The following is a 23,854-nucleotide window of genomic DNA, read 5'->3' as shown; positions in this document are numbered from 1 at the left end:
TACACAGTGGTATTGCTACTTTTACTTAAGGAAAATATCTGAGTACTTCTTCCACCACTGGAGAAATAAAGACATGATACATTCTGGAAGAAGAAAAAAAAACTTCATAAACAGTTTTTTCATGAACAGTTTTTGTCCCTGCCATGATCTGTGTGTCTGTGGCGCCCTCTAGCGGATAAATCCAGCAGCACCTCGGACCCCGCTCAGGTGATCTGTGGTGAATGTTTTACCTGCATACGATGACGTCACGAGACCTTCATGAAAAAGAAACGGAGGAGTCCATGATCACCTCAGGCTGATGAAAAGCTCTAGTTTGGATGGCGAAACGAAATTCAAAGCAGTGAAGTACTCGGTTTGAACTTTAATCTGAGTTTGTGTGCTTTGTAGAGTCGCGTGCTGTTCTCCTGTGGGTACAACCACCATGTCTGCCTCCGCTATATTTGTGCTGGATCTGAAGGGAAAGGTAAGGTTAATGCTGGAGCAGATTGTGGAAACTGATAATTGCTTATTTCCAGCGACACGAGTTATAAAAAAAATCCCCACATTTAATCATTCCATTGGCTGTTTAGTTGACATTTTGAACTGTTGCTTTAACTGTTATACATTAACGGCGCTGGCGTCGTTAAAATTTAATAAAGAGCTTGCGACACACTCATTCATTGGCCTTTTCCTGCTTTACTTCCGGAAACATGTCTGTCACTGGAGTAACTTCAGTAAAAGTGGCCATTTGTGTTTGCGCACCTGTGTAGGCCTACCCGTACCTGTACCTTCAGTAATTGCATTTGTGTCAAAATGTTTTTGCTGTTACAGTGCATGGCACAAACATCCTTTTCTCTCCAGACAGGAAATGTAACCTGACACACGAGTTGGTGTTACTGAGAAATGGAAGTACACATGGTTCCAAGTGTTCTGTGTGTGATAAAAGGGCGTGTTCATTGGGGTATTTCATTTGACTCGATCCATGCAAGCTGCAGGAGGCTATAACATTAGGTTGTTGCATCTACAACAGCAACACACTAAGACAAATTCACGGCACGTTTTCTGATGATCATTTTCATTATTGATTTATCTGCTGATTATCTTCTCAATAAATCAATTAATTGTCTTGTCTATACAATGTCAGAAATTAGTAAAGGCCAAGATGATCTCACCAAATTGCTTGTTTTGTCACATAATCAGACAAAGAAGCCAAAGACATTTAATTTACTATCACATTAGAGAAATAAAAGCAGCAAATCCTCACAACAGAGAAGCTCGTACTTATGGTATTAGAAACTTTTTTTTTTTTGTTTTTTTGAAAAATTACTTAACAACAATTATTCAGTTATCAAAATTGCAAGTCCATTGACTTAACAATTAATGAACTCTGGTAAAGAGGTGGCAGTTAAATCAATAAGGGACTGTTCCTTTTACCTTGAGAAGAGTAAATACACTAACTAAACCTTTTTAGACATACAGTTAGATCAAATATTGATCCATCTTTGTTGGTAACAGCTTACCCTTTTAGTTCTGGTTGACAGCAGGTCGCACGTCAAACTGTTGGAAAAATGTATTGTGACAAAATGTTAATTCAAGATTTACAACATTATTTCTTGTCATTTCTGTAGGAGTATTTTTCTGTTTTACGTCACATTATTTCCATGTTGCATTGGCACACTACTAATGAGTATAGCTTGAAATCTAAAAGTCGTCCTCTTCTCTGTAACACGTAACCATATTTAGTTCAACCTACAGTTGTGTAATAACCGTGTGGCGTTATTCTCCCCACTCAGGTGTTGATTTGTCGGAACTACAAAGGCGATGTGGACATGGCGGAGATCGACCACTTCCTGCCTTTACTCATGCAGCATGAAGAGGAAGGGCTTCTCTGCCCTGTTTTGTCACATGGCAATGTCCACTTCATGTGGATCAAACACAGCAACCTGTACCGTATCCTTGTTCTAGATGCTGCTGCCATCTAATAGTTATTGGGTATAAAGAAATGTATAACATCACAGATTATTGAATTACCTCCTTAGAATGAAAATGTAGGGAAGTGAACAATAGCGGCAATCTTAACTGAACAAAACATTAATGTGTAGAATACTCCTTGACCTGATCTCTGCACAGTGGTGGCCACCACAAACAAGAACTCCAACGCCTCCCTTGTGTACTCATTTCTATACAAACTAGTTGAGGTGAGTCACACATACACTGCTTACTTATGGTGGAAATGTTTGTGGAAATATTTGTCGTACAGTTTCCAAGCATAAACTTGTGTTTGTGCGAAGAGCCAGTGGACGATGGCAGTCAGAGATAGTGATCCAAATCTAAAGTAAAACCACAGATACGGCTGACGTCTGTTGTGTGTATTATGCAGGTGTTCACAGAGTACTTCAAAGAGCTGGAGGAGGAAAGCATTCAGGATAATTTTGTGGTTGTCTACGAGCTGCTGGATGAGCTGATGGACTTTGGATTCCCTCAGACTACCGACAGCAAGATCCTACAGGAGTGAGACTTTACAAGATACACACATACTGTACAGACATGTTATAGATGTTATGCATATTGATAAAGAGCGTGGCGTTGAATCACGGAATCTTTTCATCTCATCTCTTGCAGATACATTACTCAGCAAGGTACCAAGCTCGAAGTAGCAAAGTCCAAGGTGCCGACCACCGTCACCAACGCTGTCTCCTGGAGGTCTGAGGGTATCAAATACAAGAAGAACGAGGTCTTTATTGATGTCATCGAGTCCATCAACGTATTGGTAAGATGGGCTAATTCTTATTATTTGTGCATATATTTGTATCATGTGTGCTCATATTACTGTTACATAGTCGGGTTTTATTTATTTGTTACACATAATCCATTTGCTGCTCCATATTTAACTATCTACAGCTGTGGTGGTATTGGAGGTACTGCATCAATCAATCACTCACTTAATTAATCAGTCAGACTTTATTTATATAGCACTTTTCATACATGTAAATGTAGCACAAAGTGCTTCATACAAACCCCCCACCCCCCCCCCACCCCCAAACACACACAGATATACACACATATCCCAATATCCCTCCCCCCCAACCCCATTCACCCACCTACCCACCCAACCCTAAATCGACAAAAATGAATTCATTACAAACAGGAACCGAGCTGAGGAAACGTCATCACCAAAAAACTTAAAACCAATAGATACTTAAAAATATAAATAAATAAAAGCTCTAAACTGTGGCTAGTAAGTACATAGACTGTAGATTTTTTTTTTTTAAACAATCCATAAAATACAGATACATAAATAAGTAGAATTAAAAAACAACTAATAAAATAAATTATAAAACAAACTACATATAAATAAATAAATAAATAAATAAATAAATAAATAAATACATAAATAGACCATAAGTAGATAGATCGATAAAGAAAATGAATACATTAATACAATTATGTCACAGTACAAGAAAAAGATTGTAAATTCATGCTTTCTGGGACACCCTCTTCCTGTTTAATTTTATTGACTCAATGAATTAGATTAGTTTGGTTTATTTAATTGAACAATGTATTCAGGTTTATTCACCACTGTGTATTGTTTGTTCAGGTGAATGCCAATGGAAATGTGATGAGCAGCGACATTGTGGGCAGCATCAAGCTGAAAACCATGCTCTCTGGGATGCCTGAACTGCGGCTGGGCCTCAACGACCGAGTGCTCTTCGCTCTCACTGGACGTACGTATACAGCAGCCATAACCATATCATCTGTTACTCCAGTTATCTAGCTGGATGTGTAGCTCATCTATCTGTTATATTAAATGAATGCCACTGATTGTACTGTTTGTGTTCAGGTGACAAAGGAAAGACAGTTGTGATGGAGGATGTGAAGTTCCACCAGTGTGTCCGACTCTCACGCTTTGAGAGTGATCGAACAATCTCTTTCATTCCTCCAGACGGGGAGTCTGAACTCATGTCCTACCGCATCAATACCCATGTTAGTCCAATACAATTCAGCACCTTGTATTCATACCAAAACATTTATATTTGTCACTTACACCATGTGCCATATTCAGACAGACAAACAGACAAACAGACAGACAGACACATGATTTGTTTGTTGTGCAAATGTATATTTGCAGAAATCTGCAGTCTAGTAGTGCAGCTCCTATGCATGTAAACACATGAATTAAATTAACAGATATATACTGAATAATATGCATATGTAACAACATTTTATGTTGTTTTAATTGTAAAATGGTTTGTATGATGACAGCCTATTCTTCATCTCTTACAGGTGAAGCCTCTGATATGGATTGAATCAGTCATAGAGAAATTCTCTCACAGTAGAGTGGAAATCATGGTTAAGGTACTGACTAACTTTATGTTAACTACACTGGCAACAAGATTACTTTTTTAGAAGTACTTTGTGTCACTGGTGATGTATAATTCAAGAAAACTGTTAAAGCATGAAAAGCACAAGAATAGAAGTACTGGTTGTTTCATACTTGTCTTCAGTTTGTGTTGACTGTCTATACAATGATACCATGTACTAACTTTACAGTTGTATTATGTTTTTTAGGCAAAGGGACAATTTAAAAAACAGTCTGTGGCAAATAATGTGGAGGTAAGGGTCCCCGTCCCCAGTGATGCTGACTCACCCAAGTTCAAAACCAGCACAGGCACTGCCAAATATGTGCCTGAGAAGAACATGGTGGTGTGGACCATCAAGTCTTTCCCTGTAAGACATTAACAACTAGTTGGCATTCTTATTAAAGACAGAAATATGTTTTCATTGTTTTGTATTTAACTCTCTCTGTGTCTTTCTGCTTGTCTGTCCATCGCTTTGTCTGTCTATTTATCTGTCTTTGCATTCATCTATCCATCCATGCAGGGAGGTAAAGAGTTTCTAATGAGAGCTCACTTTGGTCTACCCAGTGTGGAGAACAATGAGCTTGAGGGCAAACCCCCCATTACAGTCAAATTTGAAATCCCATACTTCACAGTCTCAGGAATACAGGTTTGTGCGTGTTTATGCTGAGGCTTTCCTTTTAACGTCAAGAAACCCATAGCCTGTGGTAGTATGAATCAAGTCCATCTGAGAGCAAAACACATTTATTCTGGAGCTGAATTCGTCACAGCTGGTGTATCTTGTTTATATCAATATGGACAATTATCTAACCATAATCTGAGAAGATCACAGCTTTGCATAGGGCGTCTACAGTTACAGCCCGGTCCTGTAAGGGCTGATATTGGCTGCTCAGACTGACAAACCGGATTAATTATGAATAGCTGATGCACAATAATGTTTCTTGCCTCAACACGTTTGTGTCTCACTCACTCTTTTTCACCAGGTGCGATATATGAAGATCATTGAGAAAAGTGGTTACCAGGCTTTACCGTGGGTCCGCTACATTACACAGAGTGGAGGTACATTAATTAGACTTCAATACAATATGACATACTGTTTTCGGAACGTATTCTATTTAAGCAAGGGGTCAGATGTAGAAATGTAATCACATTTAACTTTTATAATTTCTCTTTACATTTGTTCTCTTTATTTAGACTATCAGCTGAGGACCAATGTGTAAAGCCTGGGGGATTACTATATTCCTCACTAGGACCTCCAGAGGAGCATCAATGATCACTTAAACTGGACTGAAAGAGTGTCTTTAAATTCCACCTGCTCTATTTAATGTCAGCAATCTTGTTTTATGAAATCTGTTTGCAACTTGATTTTAATGTTTTTATTGTGGTACCACTGCAAATGATTTAAATGCATAATTAAATGATTAATTTAAAACAATTTGTCATAGTAAACTTTCTATATTTGTTGTGCCCCTTTGTTTTTCTCATGAGTTTGTCCTCATATTGTCATGCATTGTGCAATCACAGTCACTAAATTCCGCCTAAAATTAAAAAATTTACACCCGCCTTTTTTTCCAGTCTTGCCTCTGGAGAAAATACAACCAAAGGCCAGAAATGTGAATGAACTGCCTTTGAAGACATCAACGTATACGAATCGCCCGCTTTCTTCGCTACGTGTTTTGATTGGTCGACTGTTGCTGTTACCACAGTGATAGTGTAGTAACCAGAGTTGTAACCCCGCCTCTTTTATCATATTTGGAAGCGCAACGCCCTCTAAGCGAGCTGTGATTGGCCAGCGTGTGTTCTCTCCAATGTTTTGTAAATTGTAGTCTGGAGGAGACACCGCTGTGTTGATCTCAGCGCGCAAATGTATTTTCTAATGTTGATAAACTTTCCTTGTTTGGATTTTATTTAAAAAGTACTGGTCTTTAGAAGCAGCGGGATTGACCCTCATTGCGACGTTGTGGATTTTAAGGAACCGAACAAGGTATGCTTAAACGCTCTATAGTTTGTTCTTTTTTTAGTGTTGGCGCTTAGCCTGAATGCTAATTGTTTGTATGATTGAGTTGACGTGACTTGTCGCTCTCTCCTGTTACAACACATGTTTTACAGAGCTTTGTGGTTTAAACGTACGATTTGTAATGATGTAACATTAGGCTAGCACAGTCAGATAACATGGCGTCAACGGGGAATTGAAGCTTACGTTAGCCGGATGCTGTACGTTAGTAGCTAACGTTAGCTAGCGAAGGTAATATTCCTTAATCCTCACTGTAACGTTAGCTACTAACCTCGTTACTGTCCATTATACTTGCATTGGCATCATGAGGAGCCCGTGGTTGAGAGCCAGTGTAACTGTTGTTGTACATCTCCTACTGACCAGGCAGAAAGAGAGACTATGGTCCTTAGTCAGATGGATGCCGGTAAAGCTTTGACGGCGGCGGCAGCCAAAGGGAATACGAGCGAGGTGCAGAGGATCCTGGATGAATGCAGATTGCATCCTGATACTCTCAATGAATTTGGCAGGACTGCGCTACAGGTGAGGACCAAAACCCCAGACATTTTGATACATGTTTAATATTTACAGTGGTATTAACTGCACAAATAAACATACTGTAGAGCTATGTAAGTTCAAGTGTTCCTTCGGAGATATTGACTCGTCTCCTTTCCTCTTGGCATAACCGTAACGTTACATATGGCTGCCTTGGATTTTCTCCCACAGTTGCCTGCTATGAAAATGTTATAGCATCGTGTATTATTCAATAGTCTGTTTTTATGTTAGAATATATATTATGTAATAAATATTACCCAAATCTCATTGCCTTCAAACCAGGTAATCTCCAGCAAAATGTATTTATTTGATGTTTTGACTTGAAAATAGTTAAATTATATACACTCAGTTGCTAATTTATTAAGTACACTTTAATCAAATTGATGAACTAAACTAATTTTATTACATTCTTCCCCAAGTCCCCCAAGTGACTTTCAGGGCTAAAATGAAACATTTAATAGGGTTTAGTGATATTTGTGAAGATCCTTAACAAGAAACTATTTGAGAGAATCTAGGGTCACAACTTGCCATTTACACACAGCTGTTGAATTTACTGTGCGCTCTTTTCCCCTCTCCTCTGATATCTCCTACAGGTGATGATGATGGGGAACTCCAAAATCGCCTGTTTGCTATTGGAAAAAGGAGCAGACCCCAACGTCCAGGACAAACATGGAATAGCGCCTGTCCACGATGCAGCCCGAACAGGATTCTTGGACACTCTGCAGGTTCTGGTGGAGTACGGTGCTTCGGTAAACATCCCGGACCAGAATGGCGCCCTGCCTATCCACATTGCCATCCGAGAGGGCCACCTGGATGTTGTGGAGTTTCTGGCACCGCGGTCTGACCTGAAGCACGCCAACATCAGCGGTCAGACAGCGATAGACGTGGCCCGAGCTTCATGTATGCCTGCTATGATTGACTTGCTTTTCGCTCACATTCATAGTTAGTCTGAAGTCTGGGTGCCTTCTGGGTAACCCTAACTTTTTTTGCTTCAAACCTGGTGACTTGAATTCATTGCTGTGTAAAGGATTATTTTTTTTGTTAATAGTCGCTCAGCATTAATATGTGACACAGGACAAATTGTCCTGGCAGCTTGTTTTCAGTGGATGGGTGGCTATATACAGTAGACACCTCTTTTGCACAGTGCAATTTAGGCACCTTATATATCAGTTTCCCTTTTATTAAATGGGAGTGCACATTTGTAGATAGTTTCCCCAGTGTTTTGTAATTATTGCATTATTTCCATTGTGTAACAGTTGATACCTTGTATGTGTTTTTAAACACTTTTACAAAACTTGACATGGTGCATCCTGATTGCTTTTCATAGTTGTGTTTCTCTTAATTAGATGTACTTAGACTTGGAATTTAATGAATTTACTCTTATTTATTGTTGGAATAGGACTGCATATTCCTGTGACTTTGTAAATAGCAACATTAATTATGATTTGTTGAAATGTTATTTATATAAATACTTTTAAAACAAAAGTGAGATTATTCACTTTACTATTTGAAGAATAAAACACAAAATAAAGTGTTGAACTTGAAGTCTTAGAGTCATAGTTTTCATTGTTGTGTGTACTGATTTAGGCAACATAAAGTTGGCAAGACAGTGAGATAGCTATACATTTTTTCTGGGATTTGAGCTGAGTTTGTATGTTTAGACCTTTTGGTTAAAAAATGTGAAAGCTTTGAAACAGCATCACAAGGTAAATCTTTGGGGTTGCAAGATGTTTAACGAGATAAGAAAGATGACAAAAAAACAGTTTTTTTTCTGACCTCTCTCCTTGTGAAATACTGGAAGGTTTTACCTCTGGCCTATAATAATCATTTAAATGTAAATAATCTCTGGCTTCATTTTAAGGGTCGTAAGGCAAAGAAGGTCAGGAATCGCTGACTAACATATTTTGTATTTTAAAGTTTATTTTTAAGTACTTTTTTTAGCAACATGAACCAAACAAACGCTATTGAATCATAAAATCAATGATACTTTGGCCTTTGTTAAACCACATTAACAATATTTTCCTTTACATTCTTAATAATCTGATGTATTCTACCTTAAGAGACAAAACAGTGTGCTGTCTTTGTTACAACATGCATCCTCAAGTGTTCAGCACTTCCCAAAGGTGATTCATCAAGAGCATTTATAATAACTGCACACTGGAATGCACTGCGCAGTGAAAACCCTCTGAAAGGTCATACAGATAGCTGGATTGAAACTCCAAATGAATGAAGGCCCTGTTGTGTTGAGGCTTGTAGGTAACTGTGGCACAGTTTGCTGATGTTTGTGGGGGCTGCTATAGTACAATGGGTATTTTGTTTGCCTGTGTGCCACGGGCCAACTTCACCAGCCGAGAAAGGAGATACACTTTTAACTACTGTGTTGCCGTACCATTGTATGCAGCGTCATGAAATCACAGAGAGACCATGTATGCTACTTTGGTTTTTACATGTGCATTTCTTACGATATCAGCAGATGAAACACATTTAAAGGGCTGTTTGACGGCAAGGTAAAGCGGTGAAAATATTCTGAATATAGTGTTCACTTAAACCAATATAGAATTTTTTAAGTGGGCCTTTTTTTTGGTGGCTTAAATATGTTTAGCTGCTGCCCCCGTCCACAGCCGTACATTGCTTAGCTTCCATGTTGACTTCTGCCTGCTACTCCAAACCTGGGGCGTGCCGACCGCCATCTACTGTAATACACGGACTATGGATAAGTACCTCATACAACCCCACTTTAAAATATCTGAACTATCCCTTTAAATGCTTCCCTCAAGGGTACTCCAGCAGTAGTAGTAGTCATTTCCTTTCCCCACCCATATCCTCCTAGCTAGTGTTCCTTCTCCATTATTTGTGTAATAAAGACAGTCAACTAAAATTTATATTTCAATATTAACACAAAACAGTTGGAAACATGACAGAATTGCTTCACTGAGGGAGTTAGGTATAAGTCAAGTTCCTATTAGAGATGAGGGAATATGACAAAGGAATGAACTGTTTAACACACTTTTGACTGAGTGCATGTAAGTGGTGACAGTTTACACCTCTTTGTCTTTTAATCTTGGACCCCTCTTCCAAAAGTATGCCCGTAAAACTCTTTAGAGCTGCATGAATTGTCAGCAGTAGAACTATTTTGAAATTCTATTAATCGTTAATAAGTTAGCAACTTTTCCTCGTCTTCCATGATAGTAAAATGATTCTCTTTGGATGTTGGACCATTAGACAAACAAAACAAGACATTTGAAGACATCACCTTGGGCTTTGGGAATTTGTAATGGCATTTTTTGTTTTACTATTTGCGGGTGTATGAAATGGGGGACAAACTCCACAGTCCTTGATAGACATTACACTTCCCACACATCACATACATACACATCAAAAAATCCCAATCATTTAAGCTTCATAGAGTTCTCTTTCATGAGGGTTTAAAATAACACTGTCCTTTTAACTTGCAATACACCTTTGAGTCATTGTCATTATGTAAGAGATGATTTTGGATATGATTGTAACTTTAATTTTATTATGCAATATTTGTATGCAGTATTTGATGGAGTTGCTTGCTGTCCATTATGTCCATTGTGGAATGTCCATCTTTGACTGTAAGACTGATTGCCTGACAGCTCATGGTCCCTGGTTGGCCTCACCTGAGGAGGTGTTAACTATATCTATCTGGAATGTTCTTTGTTCCTCTGTTTCACCTGATGAAGGTCTGAGGACCAAAACATATTTCTCAATAAAATGTATTGCAAGTTAAAGGACAGTGTGGCTCATATGGACATTTACTCCTATGCAATTATGTGTAAGAACATGAAGGCGTGCATGAACCTTCACAGTCAATGTTTATCAACCAAGATAGTCACTTAGTGGTAAAATAATATAAAACCAGTTCTGAACTTTGACACCACATTAGTGTTATACTGAACAATTGTGGTCAAATCACAGATTGTGAGTCACTGTAAACTGTCTACACTTTAATTCAAACTCAGTTCATAAAGCTGCAGTGAATCACAGCCTGCAGGAACTGCATCCTGACATTTTAGACTTTTACACAGAAACTCATTACAGGAAGAAGCTTCCTAATCTGATTTTCATACTCAAATGTAAATATTGCATTAGTACAACCAGGAAGGAAGGCACACTCAACAAGTATGACTCTGGTAGTATTTCAGAGTCAAGTCAGTACATCACCTCTTGCTGAAGATATCACCCTGCCCTGACTTAAAGCAACTTTAAGCAACCCTCTCGGAGACATAACATGTTGTTACTTATTTCCAGCCAAGCCTTAGATGATAATAAATTATGCAGTCTCATCTGTTTTGGTCATTGCTGGTGACACACTTGACTGCCACCTTCCGAGAGGAGAAATAGGTAAATGATTGACAAAGCACTATAACATTAGCCATAAAATGTGCAGCTTCTTTGGTGTTGTTTGTTTGCTTCTTTTCATGACAACTTTCAGTGCTATACTCTGATCAAATCCATATGAATGATAAAATATTAACGAAAAAACAATGTAATTCTTTCTTACGACCTTAGGAGGTGTGTGGCAGCCTGGAAAGGTCATTAACAAGAATGCTTCATTGTTACTGAGCTGGGTCGTAAACTGACTTCACTGCAGTTCAGGCTGAAAATTGGAAGAGGCATACAAGTACACAGAGGGAACCTTGGGGGAAAGAAAGAAAGTGTGCACTTGTTTGTTTGAGAGAGACTGAACAGAGGAATTTCCAAACAACATGAATCCACTTGAAAGCATTTAAACACCTACTGTATCCTTCATCCTAAAACTAAACATGAGCAACTACAATGACCTTTATTTCCTTGTTTCAGTGTGTTCAAAAGGCACTTTGAATGTATATGCACTAGAGTATAATGTGTAAAATGCGCAATCAGATAAGCATATTTTTTAGGTCATTTTACATCTCACTACTCAAATTCTAACTGCTTAACAGGAAATCATTCCCAATATTTTACTGTAAAAGTAAAATTGTGCTAGGCAGTAAAAAATTAAACGGAGAAAAAAAAGAATGCATGTACAATGTATCATCCATCACCACACTCAATATATAACTCATCCAAAAGGCATTTTAAAGGCAGTAGTTTGATCTTCTTTATTTGTTTATTATCCTATGCACACTGAATATCATGCTGACTTGACTTCTGGCTCATAATCTCATGTATGCTTTCAGTCTTTCTTTTTGACTGAATATGTAAACAGAGAGATAAATACCTTTTCTTCTGCTACTGAAAAGCTTTTTCTCCCTCCACTTGTTCAGCGTCTGAAAGGAAGCAACATGAGCCACCGCACTGTGGGAAACACTTCTTCTTGCTGTATACTGTCCAACAGCATACAGTGCGGTTAGAAATACCTTGACTTGCGGCACTCTGAAGAACACACTAAATGTTCAGAAACAGTGAAGATGCTATGAATGTAATTTCCAATATGATGTCTAGAACAATTTGAAGGTCAATCCTTCCTTGCTGTTATTTTTGTAGAGTGTTGAGCCCTTGTCTCATCCACAGTATCAGTAATCTGAATTTTATGTTAATCTTTATATTACTGTGTGAACTATACCAGTAAAACCAACTACATAAAAATCCATTAAAAAGGAAAGCAAGATATTTACAGGACAACTATGAACTTAAAATATTTATTTATAAAAGGTATTTTTAAGAAAATGCAATAAAAAACATTTTGAAAAAAAACTTGCAAGTTGATTTTTCACTCATTTACACAGATTTGAACGCACATTTCATAATGACTGGTTTTATAAATATGTTTTTTTAGTGTTTGTTTATCCTTCTGTGGTCAGTTATGGTTTTGGTTCACCTTTTTTATGCTGATTTATATGACAAATTCCACCCAGTGGCATGGATTAATACTCTGTTAATACTCTGTTTTCTCCATGCAAGTCAGACCACCTAGACCTCCATGCTACACTGAGAAAGGATGAGTCAATGACAGCCTCTAGTCAACCTGCTTCGTACATCTGATGGCAGCAGATCCAGCAGGTTGTCCTCCACTATCAGCCCGCTGAGGTTCAGCAGGGGACAGTCCCCTATCTCCACAGGTAGAGATTCCAGACGGTTCCCTTTAATTTCCAGGCGGACCAGCTGGGCCAGGCTGGCCACTCTGGAGCTCAGATTCGACAGGCAGTTGTTTCCAAGAGCCAACTTCTTGAGCCTTTTACAAGAGAACAGCTCATCTGGCAGTGTCTCTAAAGAGTTGAAAGCAGCGGAGAAGAACTGGAGGCCCTGCGGGATGCCCACCTCAGGAGGAAGAGAGGTGAGATGGTTGTGGGAAACATCAAGGTGCCTGAGTTTGGTGCAATAAAACAACCGAGAGGGAAGCTTTCGTAGCTTGTTCCAGCTAATGTCCAGCGTCTCCAGGGTTTTCAGCTTACTGATATGATCAGGGATGTAAGTGATTTTGTTGTGCCACAGTTTTAGTGTCACTAAACGGCGGCAGTGCTGTAAGCTCAGGATCTCCTCCACAGTGGTAAGTTTGTTTTCCTTCAGGTCCAACTCCTGCAGATTGTTTAGGCTGAAGACAGCACTTGGGATGCGCTCCAACTTGCAGCCCACTAGCTCAAGCGAGGCTATGTTGGTTAACTTCTTCAGGCTGCTAAAAGCTTGGAGCTTGACATCGTTGTTATAGATGCACAACCGCTGCAGCTGCAACGCAACGTCCACTACGCTGGGCGGAATCTTAGTAAGGTTGGAGCGGAGAGTGAGGACTCTCAGAGCTCTAAGCTCTCGAAGTGAGTCAAGCGTGGCACTTCTGGACACGTCATTGGTTAAAGGACCATTCAGATGTAACTCCTCCAAGCTTTGCAGGATGTACATCCACATAGGCAACTCTTCTAAACTTTCGAAATGTAGACACAGGACCTTTAAATGTGCCTTGAGGTGGTTCAGGGCAGGCAGCTGGAGCTTTGCAGAGCAGAAGATCAGCGACAACTCACGAAGAGAGTCTAGCTTTGCCACACTAGCTGGGATGGTGACATTTTTAACTTGCTCCAGTTTGAGCGATTCCACTTCAGGAATCTCAAAGACTGTGTCAGGAAGCCCCGGCAGCATTAATAGGTGGAGTTCCAACCGGTTAGTTGTGTTCCTGGTGAGGCGGGTACGCAGCTTTTTGGCAGTCCACTCGTAGTTGAGGTTGACCTGATAGAGATGGCTCTCGCTGACCTCAGAGAGAAAGACAGCAAATCTTTTAGAGTACAGAGGATCATATTGGTCCACAAGGTGCAGGAGGAACGCAAAGTCATTCTTCACATCCGGTATGTCATTAATGCCAGTCTCCAGTCGGACCTGCTTAAAGGAGTACTTGTTCAGAGGTCTGTGAAACTGCCAGTAGAGGGTGTAGATGCACAGAAGTCCATACACTCCCACAAAGCAGATATAGCAGTAGGCAAGCTTGGAGAAAAGATGGGCTTTGTTGTGGTTACAGCAAAATATATCAAAACCAGTCAGCTCAGGAGGAACATAACAGCGCACTACTGTCTCAATGTTCCGTACCCACACTGCAGAGTAGATAATGATTAAAAAGAACTTGAAGACTTTCAGTGATGTTTGTAGCACATACATGACATACAAGATGTCTGCTTCCTCTACATGAGTTCTAAACTTCTTCACCTTTTCAAACAGAGCTTTGGCCTGCTCTCCTTCCTTCTTATCCAAGACATTGGGGGCCGACTGAGGCTCCGGGCTTTTCTTTTCTGGATTAGATTTGACAGAGCAGGAGTGGAGAAGCCCCACAGTCTCCACATCCTCTGCTTGTTGATCTGTGGACTCTTGTGACATGGTGTTCCTCCTCAAACTAACCAGTTTCTCCTCTCCTCTTTCCTCAGAAACCTCATTCAGGGCCCTCGTGGTCCAGGGCGAATCAAAGCACTTCCCAAGGATGGTAACAAAGAGGTGAATTTTTGAAGACGTCCCAGGAAACTTGAACCAAAAGCTGCTTGCTATCATGAAGATCATAGTGTGGATCAAAACAAGGTATGGGAAGTACTTTGCGTACCAGTGGACAAACCTCTCATAGCAATAGTGGTTGACAAACACGTACTGGTGGATGTCCAGGTTGTTCTTGAGACCAGAAATCTCCTGGGTGATGGGCTTTGCAGGTCTGACCAGTGTGTGCTGCGACGTCTTGTTCTCCCTCGAGGTCTGGATGTGGCTGCAGTCGATTGCTTCAGGTGTCAGGCTGCTGAAGTGGCTGGGCAGGCAAAAAATCTTGTCTTGGGTGAACTGTGGAAGATAGATGAATGAAAAAATAAATATTTGGCTACATACACAAAACAGTCTATTATTTGGCAAAAAACGTGACAAAAGTATATCTTAATGCACAACAATAAGATGTCCTTGTATTCATTTGTCTTTTAAAAAACAACCATTATTAATAAAGGAGTTTTAAAATAAACTCAAGTAAATGTATAGAAAATGTCAAAAAGTATAATTTCAACATTTTAATGTCTACTGAAAAACTACTATATAGAAAACAGGTGATAAAACTTGAATCACTGTCTGGGAGACAGAGTGTTAATGAAATAAGGAAATAAGTAACATAACTTATTTTATTGTGTGAATGCTGATTCAGTACTACAGTATTCACAGTATTGTTATCCGATTCCATACGACTTTCTTTCGCCTGCTACTTCTGCATACTTCCAGCTACAAAAAACGTTCAAATATCAAAACGTTCAGCTCTTAAGGGACTTTTGTGCTTGTATTCAATTTTTCTCCACCATTTATACTTTTTAAAATAATAAACTTTTTTCTTTTTTACATTGAAAACATGGAGCAATCTTAAAATCCTCTTCAGGCTTGTTCCACTTCTAAATGCTACTTCTCCCACGTACTGTCACCTACAGACTTCATTCAAAGTTTAAACTATTCACAAAACCTTCAGCTATTAGAAAATGATTCAGCTATTTGATATATATTTACAGTTACAAAGGGCTGCTCAGTGTGGGTGGAACATTGCTTAAAACATTCTCTTCAACTTCACAATTCTTACTTCTCATACAACATTTACATGTCAAAATGTAGATATTTCATTTTCTTTTAATTTAACCTTTATTTATCCAGCTAAGTCGATACAGAACAAATTCTCATTTGCAACGACGATCTGTCACATTCACACAGTTACACATTCATACGTGGAAGCTACCCAGTACAACCACAGTCTGATCTGCTGGACACTGAGCAACTCCACTGGAGCGGTTGGGGTTAAAGGCCTTGCTCAAGGGCACCTCAGGGTGGTAATGAGGGAGGGAGAAGCACTGCTCTTCCACTTTCCCCACCCAGATTTTATTCTGTCGGTCTGGAGAGTGAACCGACGACCTCCCGGTCACAAGCTCGCTTCTTTAACCTTTAGGCCACCACTGCCCCATAAATGTACTTGTCTACTTTCGGCAAATGTGCTCATTTAAGCAATAGGACTTTGCATATGGCTTAGTGAGCCTCCAAATGACAAGAGCCATGAGCATTCCTTCATTGACAGCCCTTGTTAAACATTCTCGACAGTTATGGACAAAAGCACAGAGTACCAGTCTTTCAAATCGCTTATGTGCCCACATTTTTTTACTTCAGCGATACAAATTATATAAATATCAATGTGTTTGCAAATGCTTTCTGGTACAACTTTATTCTACTATTTATACTTTTTAATCACTTTTTTTTACATACTATACTATGACTTTTTTTCGACATACTACAGTATGACTTTTTTTGATATACTATCCTTTAACTTTTTATGACTTTTCGACATACTATATTATGACTATTTTTAACATACTATTATATGACTTTTTATCACTTTTTTCAACATACTATACTACAACTTTTTTTGACATACTGTACTATGACTTTTTTATGACATTTTTCGACATACTATAGCATGACTTTTTTATTACTTTTCTCAACATACTATACTATGAATTTCTTATAACATACTATGACATTTTTCAAACTACTATACTGTGATTTTTTTAAACATTCTATATACAATGCTATGACTTTTTTTCGACATACTATACAATTACTTTTTTATGACTTGTTGAGACATACTATACTATGATTTTTTTTTTAACATTCTATACTATGACTTTTTCCAACAGACTGTACTATGACTTTTTTAATCAGTTTTTTTTGACATACTATGCTATTACTGATTTTAACAGAAATTATTTAGTGGCACACTGGCCCAGAGGTTATTACTGCAACCAGCAAGTAATCACTGGAGACTCTGACCCAGGTTTGATACCAAGTCCAGGCTTTATTAACATACTATACTATGACTTTTTGAGACATACAATACTATGACATTTTTTAACATTCTATACTATGACCTTTTCCAAAATACTATACTATGACTTTTTTTTAATCACTTTTTTGTATGTCTCAACTTTTTGCGACATACTACATTTTGACTTTTTAATGGATTTTTTCGACATTCTATACCATGAATTTTGAATCACTTTTTTTTGACATGCTATACTATGACTTTTTATGACTTTTTGAGACATACAATAAATACCATGACATTTTTTAATATTCTATACTATGACTTTTTCCGAAATACTATATGACTTTTTTTATCACTTTTTTCGAAATACTATGACTTTTTTTATCACTTTTTTCGACATACTATGCTATTATTGTTTTCAACATAAGGGCTTCAGTGGCATGCTGGCTCAGAGGTTATCGCTGCTGATGAGTAATCACTATAGACTCTGACCCAGGTTCACTACCCAGTCCTGGTGTTTTTAAACATATTATACTATGATTTTTTTAATGACTTTTTGAGACATACTATACTATGATTTTTTTATTTTTTTTTTCCAAAATTCTACACTATGACTTTTTTCACTTTTTTCGACATACTATGCTATTACGGTTTTCGACTTTAAATCTTTAGTGGCACACTGGCTCAGAGGTTATCACTGCTGCTAACAAGTATTCACTGCAGACTCTGAGCCAGGTTCAATACCTAGTCCAGGTAGCCTGGGTAAACCCTGACGAACTTCTGGCAAATTTGAGATTTGCTCTGCAAGTCACTGTTTTCAACATAAACTTTTCAGTGGCACACAGGCTCAGAGGTTAGCACCACTTCCAGAAGGCAACAAGCAAGTAATCACTGACTCTGACCCAGGTTCGATACCTAGTCCAGGCTTTGTTCGACATACTATACTATGACTTTTTCGATATACTATGAATTTTTTATGATTTTTTTCCCCGACATACTATACTATGACTTTTTTCTGGCATACTAAATTATGACTCTTATACTATGCTATGCCTTTTTTATTAGTTTTTTTTTTCTGACATACCATACTATGACTTTTTATTGGCATTTTTCAAAATGCTATACCAGACTTTTTATGATTTTTTTTTCGACATACTGTATAATTACTTTTTTTTATCACTTTTTTGACATGCTATACTATGATTTTTTTTATTACTATTTTGACATACTATACTATCACTTTTTATGACATGCTATACTATGACTTTTTTCGACATGCTATACTATGACTTTTCTTTTAAAAAAACCTTAAAATATTCCACTTTTGTTTAATACATTATTGCTATTATTCAACATTTCAATAAAATTCATACTATTTAAAACCATTCCCACTTTTCCAAGTATTCTCACTACTTCACCTTCTTCTTACGCAATTATAGCTGCAATCCAGTTTAGCTTTAGCAATTTAGCTTTTTAGCATTCACAAGCGTTTTCTGCAGGAAATGCATTTTCTAGTTATCACTGATTCCTTTCCTTGACTGCTTTCTTTCTATGCTATTTTTAATATGACACAGAAATGATAATCAAGTGGTGAGGGACAAATGAAGTAGCAAGTTAATGATCCGAAATTGGGAATAACTGGGTCAGGAGAGACAAGTAAATTCAGTTACACTGTCTGTGGTTTTGCCTGACTTGGAGGTCAAACAATGTAGGAATTAAACAGAGAGGATGGTGTGTGGGAACAAAATATTCCTCTGATATGCCACAATAGATACAAATTATGGCATCAGGCAGGTTAGATTAGGTTAGTATTATTTAGTATAAGTATAAGTAGTATAAGTTTCTAATTCAGTGTAAGGATTTAAGAGTTCATGATCACAAAGTGGCTGGTTTGAAGGTGCCTCACCTGCAAGGTGCACCCAAAGACTCCAATCATAAGCATAGCAACACACAGGTACTCTGAGAAAACATCCCACCACGGTTTCAGGACCCGATACTTTGTGTTCTGCTCAATGCCGAAGTTTCTGAATTCACCCACTGGGATCATCCTGGCTGCTGCTCCACACTGATGAAAGAAAAGAACGACTGTGAACACTGAGGCTAAAACTGGTTTTCAACACAGTGTAGTCTCTGTAGAACATCACAGGGTTTAAAGTTATATGGCACAAAGGGACAGATGATGTACCAACACTGAGTATACAGGACTATTTAGTTTCATCATACAGAGGGTGGTTGCATGCTTTAGGTATCTGGCCGTGAATGAATGAATGAATGAATGAATGAATGAGCAGTCTGCTCCTGCTATGGGTGGATTCAAATTGGATAAACTAGTTTGACAACAATGACAACAGAAAGTAAGTCCTTCAGGAACGAGTTGAGGTAACTTTTGAATAACTCTCCTGATAATTAAAGTTATGGGTCTGTGTAACACTTATCATTTCAATTTTCCAGAAAATAAATGAAAAGTAGAAAATTGAATTATATTTTTTGTTTGTCAGATCAATGTATAATTAAGATTTTGGATTAGTTTTCTCAATTTTTTCTAGTTTCATACCACTTACTGCTCATCTAGACCACTGAACTGAAAAACTCAGCAGTGAAACTGAAAAAATAGTTTGAACTTTCTTGACAGTGTCCACTGTTGTATAACCCTGACTGCAAGCTGTTTAATGCTGTTGTTAATTATTTGAATATGCTGTTACATATAGTGTGTGGAAGCATAGGTTCAGAACTAAACAACTTTACTACAAGACATACCCTTAGTTTGACATAAAATTATTGCAACATTAATCCATACTAGACTGGGCTTCATTTGCCTAAATCATCTTAAAGCTAAAATTATGTTAATGCATATAGTATGGGACTAAGATCATATCAGCCTTAAGATACTTTGGTCTGCGCACACACTCTGAAGACCAACCTTGTTAGTAACACTCACAAAAAGAAGGGAACTATCGCTCATAAACATTTATGTAAACTGAATCATATTAAGTATTTCTAATTTAACTTGTTACAATATGGATACAAAACAGCTGCTTTTGAACTAGGTTCAGAACAGATGAAAGAAGAGAGAGACTGGAGACATCATTGTATTTGTTATTATTATTTTTTAATTGTGAAAAACCTGTATAAAATCAAAAGGCTGTGTCTAACATAACAGTGTAACATACGTTAGAAAATTCAAACAAATCTAACGTTTGGACTCAAGTGTCTTACAGAGGCTGCGGCAACTGTTTTCAGTTAACTGCCTTAAGTAGGCTATTAAGGACAAAAGATGGGTCATTGGTTACGGGCTAAATGAGGACAAACTTGATGTGTAACATATGTATAAAGACAGTTTGAAATGCTGAGTGTTTGTTGCAGAGGAGTGCTGAAGGGATGTTGAGATCAGAGGTTCTGCAGGGAGCAGCTGCACAGCCAGGGAGGCGATATATATCTATGGGCGTGACGACAGGCGAGACAAGCAGCCCCAGCACACAGAGCCCGCCCTCTCAGGCAGCCCAAGACACAAATAGAAATAAAGACTCCGATTTTCTATTTTTTAAATTTCTATCCAACAATACACGAACAGAAAATCAGAAAAACGACTCCTAAATCTTGATTAGGCAACACATTGATCTGACGAACTGACGAAAATACTATTTTAATTCCAACTTTCTATTTTTCATTTTTTATATAAAAACATTGCACTGATGCGTTACACAGACCGTTAAGAGGTAAAAACAAAACAACAACAACAACAACCACAACAACAACACCACACGTCTCAGCCCTTTAATAATACCACTACATCCAAATTTGCCAATTAGCCTATTTGATTTCTGATGACATGTGACACTTGACATAATAAACAAACGGACAAAATTGCAGCAGGCTATGCCAAACTTTTTGTGGTATTTTAATCGTCTTTCTAAACAGCGTTTGTTTAAAAAATGCGTTTCAACATCACACTATGACAGGCTACTGCACGTCCTAGTTGTGAGATTACACATACTTTAAGAGTTACATGTTCATAACTTACCGTCCATCAAGGTTCATGTCTCCAAATAGTCTCAGTTTGTCTCTAAAGTATCAGCATAGGCCTATAGGCTACAGAAAAAAAAAATCTGTCGTTTTCAATCAGGTGAATTTCACTTACCTGCGTCCGAGGAGGATCGACTTGTGTCCGGCGGGACTCGGGAGCCTTTTTTTCATCTTTAGAGAAAAGCGCACCGGTGTCAAATTGGTAGGTAACAACAGAAGACATCCGGAGAAGATTTTCAAAATAAATCAATCCTCAACAAACAGGTTCAACACTCTTCAACTAACTTGACAAAGAAACGATACTGCTTGTTTTGTGCATGTTTTCTCCCACACAAATACAGTATGAAGAAACACAGACTGTAAGTGGCTACTGTTTATCCCCAAATCTCTTTTTACAGCTTATATGGGCTAGCTGTAATGTTATCGGTGTAACTCCTTCACTCTGTTACCCTTTAAAAACTTTATAAACACACTTTAAAAAGTTACAGCATCTTCTCTGTCTTTTTTCTTAGTATTTTATTCTATTTCAATCCCATTTTAATGTGTAATTTTGATAAGCTCTCTATGATAAAAATTAAAACAAACTGTCCCTTTTGGCTATTTGAAGAAAGTTTGACTGTGCAAATACAAAAGGGACAGAGTATTTCTTTAAGCATATTCATCCAAATGTAAGGTTTACACTCACAAAAAAACACCTCCAATGTCATAGAGACTTATAACAAATAGGAGATTGGGGTTTGGGGATTTTACTTTCATTGTTGAGTGATGTGGTGTTGCCTGCCGAATTAAGGTATATAGTTTTATAACATGAATTACTTGCATGAAATATTTAATGCCAAGCATCCATATGAATATATATTTCCCCTAATAGGGCATAATTACTACAGCTTAAACTGTTTTTACCCAAAGACCTTTCCTTTGTTGAGGGCTTTTGTGGTCTTAATGTTTGACAGGATTATATATTGATCCTCTTGTAAGCCCACATAATCAGGGAAGTGTTCCTCTTATAATATAATAATGGTCCCATGCACTTGCCAAGTTTAGCAAGGAAATGGGATGTGTTGGCAACAATCCTGGGTGGTCGATTAATGGCACACTTACCACAGGTTTAGGCTCACTAAAAGACAAAATAAAAACTAGAGAAACTTTTGACTATTGACACCTTTGGTGAAACCTAAGTTGGTAACACTAGCTTGCTTATGTATGATGATAATGTAATATAGTGAACAAGTAAAGGATTTGTTTAGTATAAAAGAGCTGTAGTGCCCTCTGGTGGCCACACTGCTGCTTTGAAAACCTGCATAAACTTAAGGGGTGATAGAATGATTATATAGGGTATTTCACACTGTTCCTTAAGGTCTCCTAATAGGGTATGTAATATTGGTTGGGCTGAAAATTGCCCGAACGCTATTTTATTAGGCCCTTAACTACCCTGTGAATATGGCTCTATTTGGAACAAGAGCTTTGCTCATGAATATTTAGATGAGCTGCGCGCTGATTGGTTTGAGCGAACCCACAGAAACACATTGGAGACGAGACAGCAGGTCTCATATTTCAGACACTGCAAAGTTATACATTGTTTGTCGGGCTACTTCGTTATTAAATTCACTTCTGAGACTTTAAGCGAGAAATCAACTATATAAAGCTCAAATATGGGACGTTTTACGAAAATTGATGGCTAATTGCAAATTTGGTAAGACGTGTCGCACTTCAGGAGCTCCACACAGTCTGACGAGAAAACGGCAACCTCCGTACCCAGTGAAAGTCACCATTTCTAGGTTACTGGACTACCGGGGCTCCGCGGAGCTGGCTGGCTGCCAGCTGCTGGCATAACTAGAGTATATTTACAGTTTGAATTTCGTCACGCCACTTATATAACATATACCCCAAGGTCTTATAAAGCTAACAATGGTGTCCGATTTCAATTTCATGCATTTTTGTGAACATTAGGGATTTCGTTAGCTGCTACTGTCCCTTCAATCCTATGGGTAAAGATTGCGGTTAGCTGCAGGCCCTGGAGCTCCATCAGGGCCTCGGCATTTTGTAGTCCAATAACCAGAAACGGTGACTTTGCGCGGGTACGGAGCCAGCTAGCTTACAGCGAGCCGGGGTCTATGAAGTAGGACATGCCGGGCGGCGAGGCAGCACCGGCCGCTGTCACGTAGCCTGCTGAGCTCCTGCTGAACTGCGACACAGTCGGACAAAATTTGCAATTAGCCATCAATTTTCGTAAAACTGCCCATATTTGACCTCTACATAGTTGATTTCTCGCATAAAAAAGTCTCAGAAGTGAATTTAGTAATTAAATAGCGGAACTCCTGAGATCTGCATGACCTAGCTAGATTCAGAAGACTAAGCTGACCTCAGGTCAGTGGTGTAGCCTATGCAAATGTTGGGACGTGACAAAGACTAGGAGTTGAGATGCTTACATCAACATCTAGCTTTGTTGAGATTCGCCCGTTTTCAGCGGCAGTTTCAAAATGTGAGATTTGCATAGTAAAGGGGTGTCAATGGGATTTTGAGCTTCTATGCATGTCCTATTTACCCACCGAACTGCCGTTATTCAACTATGACAAGGTAAAATCGGTTTTGCATTCTATCACCCCTTTAAATGTATGACCCAAATTTCTTTACACAACACATTAAGACAGACAGACAGATAGATATCTACAAATCAGAACTAACAAATCATTACATAACTGC

At 38.3% G+C, this 23,854-nt stretch overlaps 3 protein-coding genes across 6 annotated transcripts; 2 read left to right on the top strand and 1 right to left on the bottom strand.

Annotated features, from left to right (window-relative positions):
- Positions 1-218: 218 nt before the first annotated feature.
- Positions 219-5,769, top strand: ap1m2 (adaptor related protein complex 1 subunit mu 2). Its single transcript, XM_031285961.2, has 12 exons — positions 219-463; positions 1,773-1,929; positions 2,110-2,177; positions 2,360-2,490; positions 2,602-2,749; positions 3,578-3,704; positions 3,821-3,963; positions 4,264-4,335; positions 4,549-4,707; positions 4,861-4,986; positions 5,321-5,396; positions 5,532-5,769. The coding sequence occupies exons 1-12, from the start codon at positions 422-424 to the stop codon at positions 5,555-5,557; spliced, it is 1,275 nt and encodes a 424-aa protein (XP_031141821.1). The 5' UTR covers positions 219-421; the 3' UTR covers positions 5,558-5,769.
- A 160-nt stretch (positions 5,770-5,929) lies between these two features.
- cdkn2d (cyclin-dependent kinase inhibitor 2D (p19, inhibits CDK4)) lies at positions 5,930-8,425 on the top strand. Of its 2 annotated transcripts, none has more exons than XM_031285962.2 (3): positions 5,930-6,321; positions 6,715-6,870; positions 7,476-8,425. In XM_031285962.2, exons 2-3 carry the CDS (start codon positions 6,730-6,732, stop codon positions 7,827-7,829), a joined length of 495 nt encoding a protein of 164 aa, XP_031141822.1. In that variant the 5' UTR covers positions 5,930-6,321; positions 6,715-6,729; the 3' UTR covers positions 7,830-8,425. The 2 variants fall into 2 exon arrangements, with proteins under 2 accessions (XP_031141822.1, XP_031141823.1); XM_031285963.2 differs by having other exon boundaries at positions 6,719-6,870; positions 7,476-7,829.
- Positions 8,426-12,604: 4,179 nt separating this feature from the next.
- On the bottom strand, positions 12,605-21,580 carry si:zfos-323e3.4 (volume-regulated anion channel subunit LRRC8C). Of its 3 annotated transcripts, XM_031286005.2 has the most exons (4): positions 21,267-21,580; positions 19,035-19,193; positions 12,788-15,129; positions 12,605-12,724 (listed from the first exon to the last, which is right to left on the bottom strand). In XM_031286005.2, the coding sequence occupies exons 1-3, from the start codon at positions 21,372-21,374 to the stop codon at positions 12,835-12,837; spliced, it is 2,562 nt and encodes an 853-aa protein (XP_031141865.1). In that variant the 5' UTR covers positions 21,375-21,580; the 3' UTR covers positions 12,605-12,724; positions 12,788-12,834. The 3 variants fall into 3 exon arrangements, with proteins under 3 accessions (XP_031141865.1, XP_031141864.1, XP_031141866.1); XM_031286004.2 differs by having other exon boundaries at positions 12,605-15,129; XM_031286006.2 differs by having other exon boundaries at positions 12,605-15,129; positions 19,105-19,193; positions 21,267-21,336.
- Between the last annotated feature and the right edge of the window lie 2,274 nt (positions 21,581-23,854).

This window comes from Sander lucioperca, chromosome 4, assembly GCF_008315115.2.
Source record: "Sander lucioperca isolate FBNREF2018 chromosome 4, SLUC_FBN_1.2, whole genome shotgun sequence".
Taxonomy (NCBI): Eukaryota; Metazoa; Chordata; class Actinopteri; order Perciformes; family Percidae; genus Sander; species Sander lucioperca.
The sequence above is the reverse complement of the archived record's forward strand: the minus strand, read 5'-3'. Positions and strand labels throughout refer to the sequence as shown.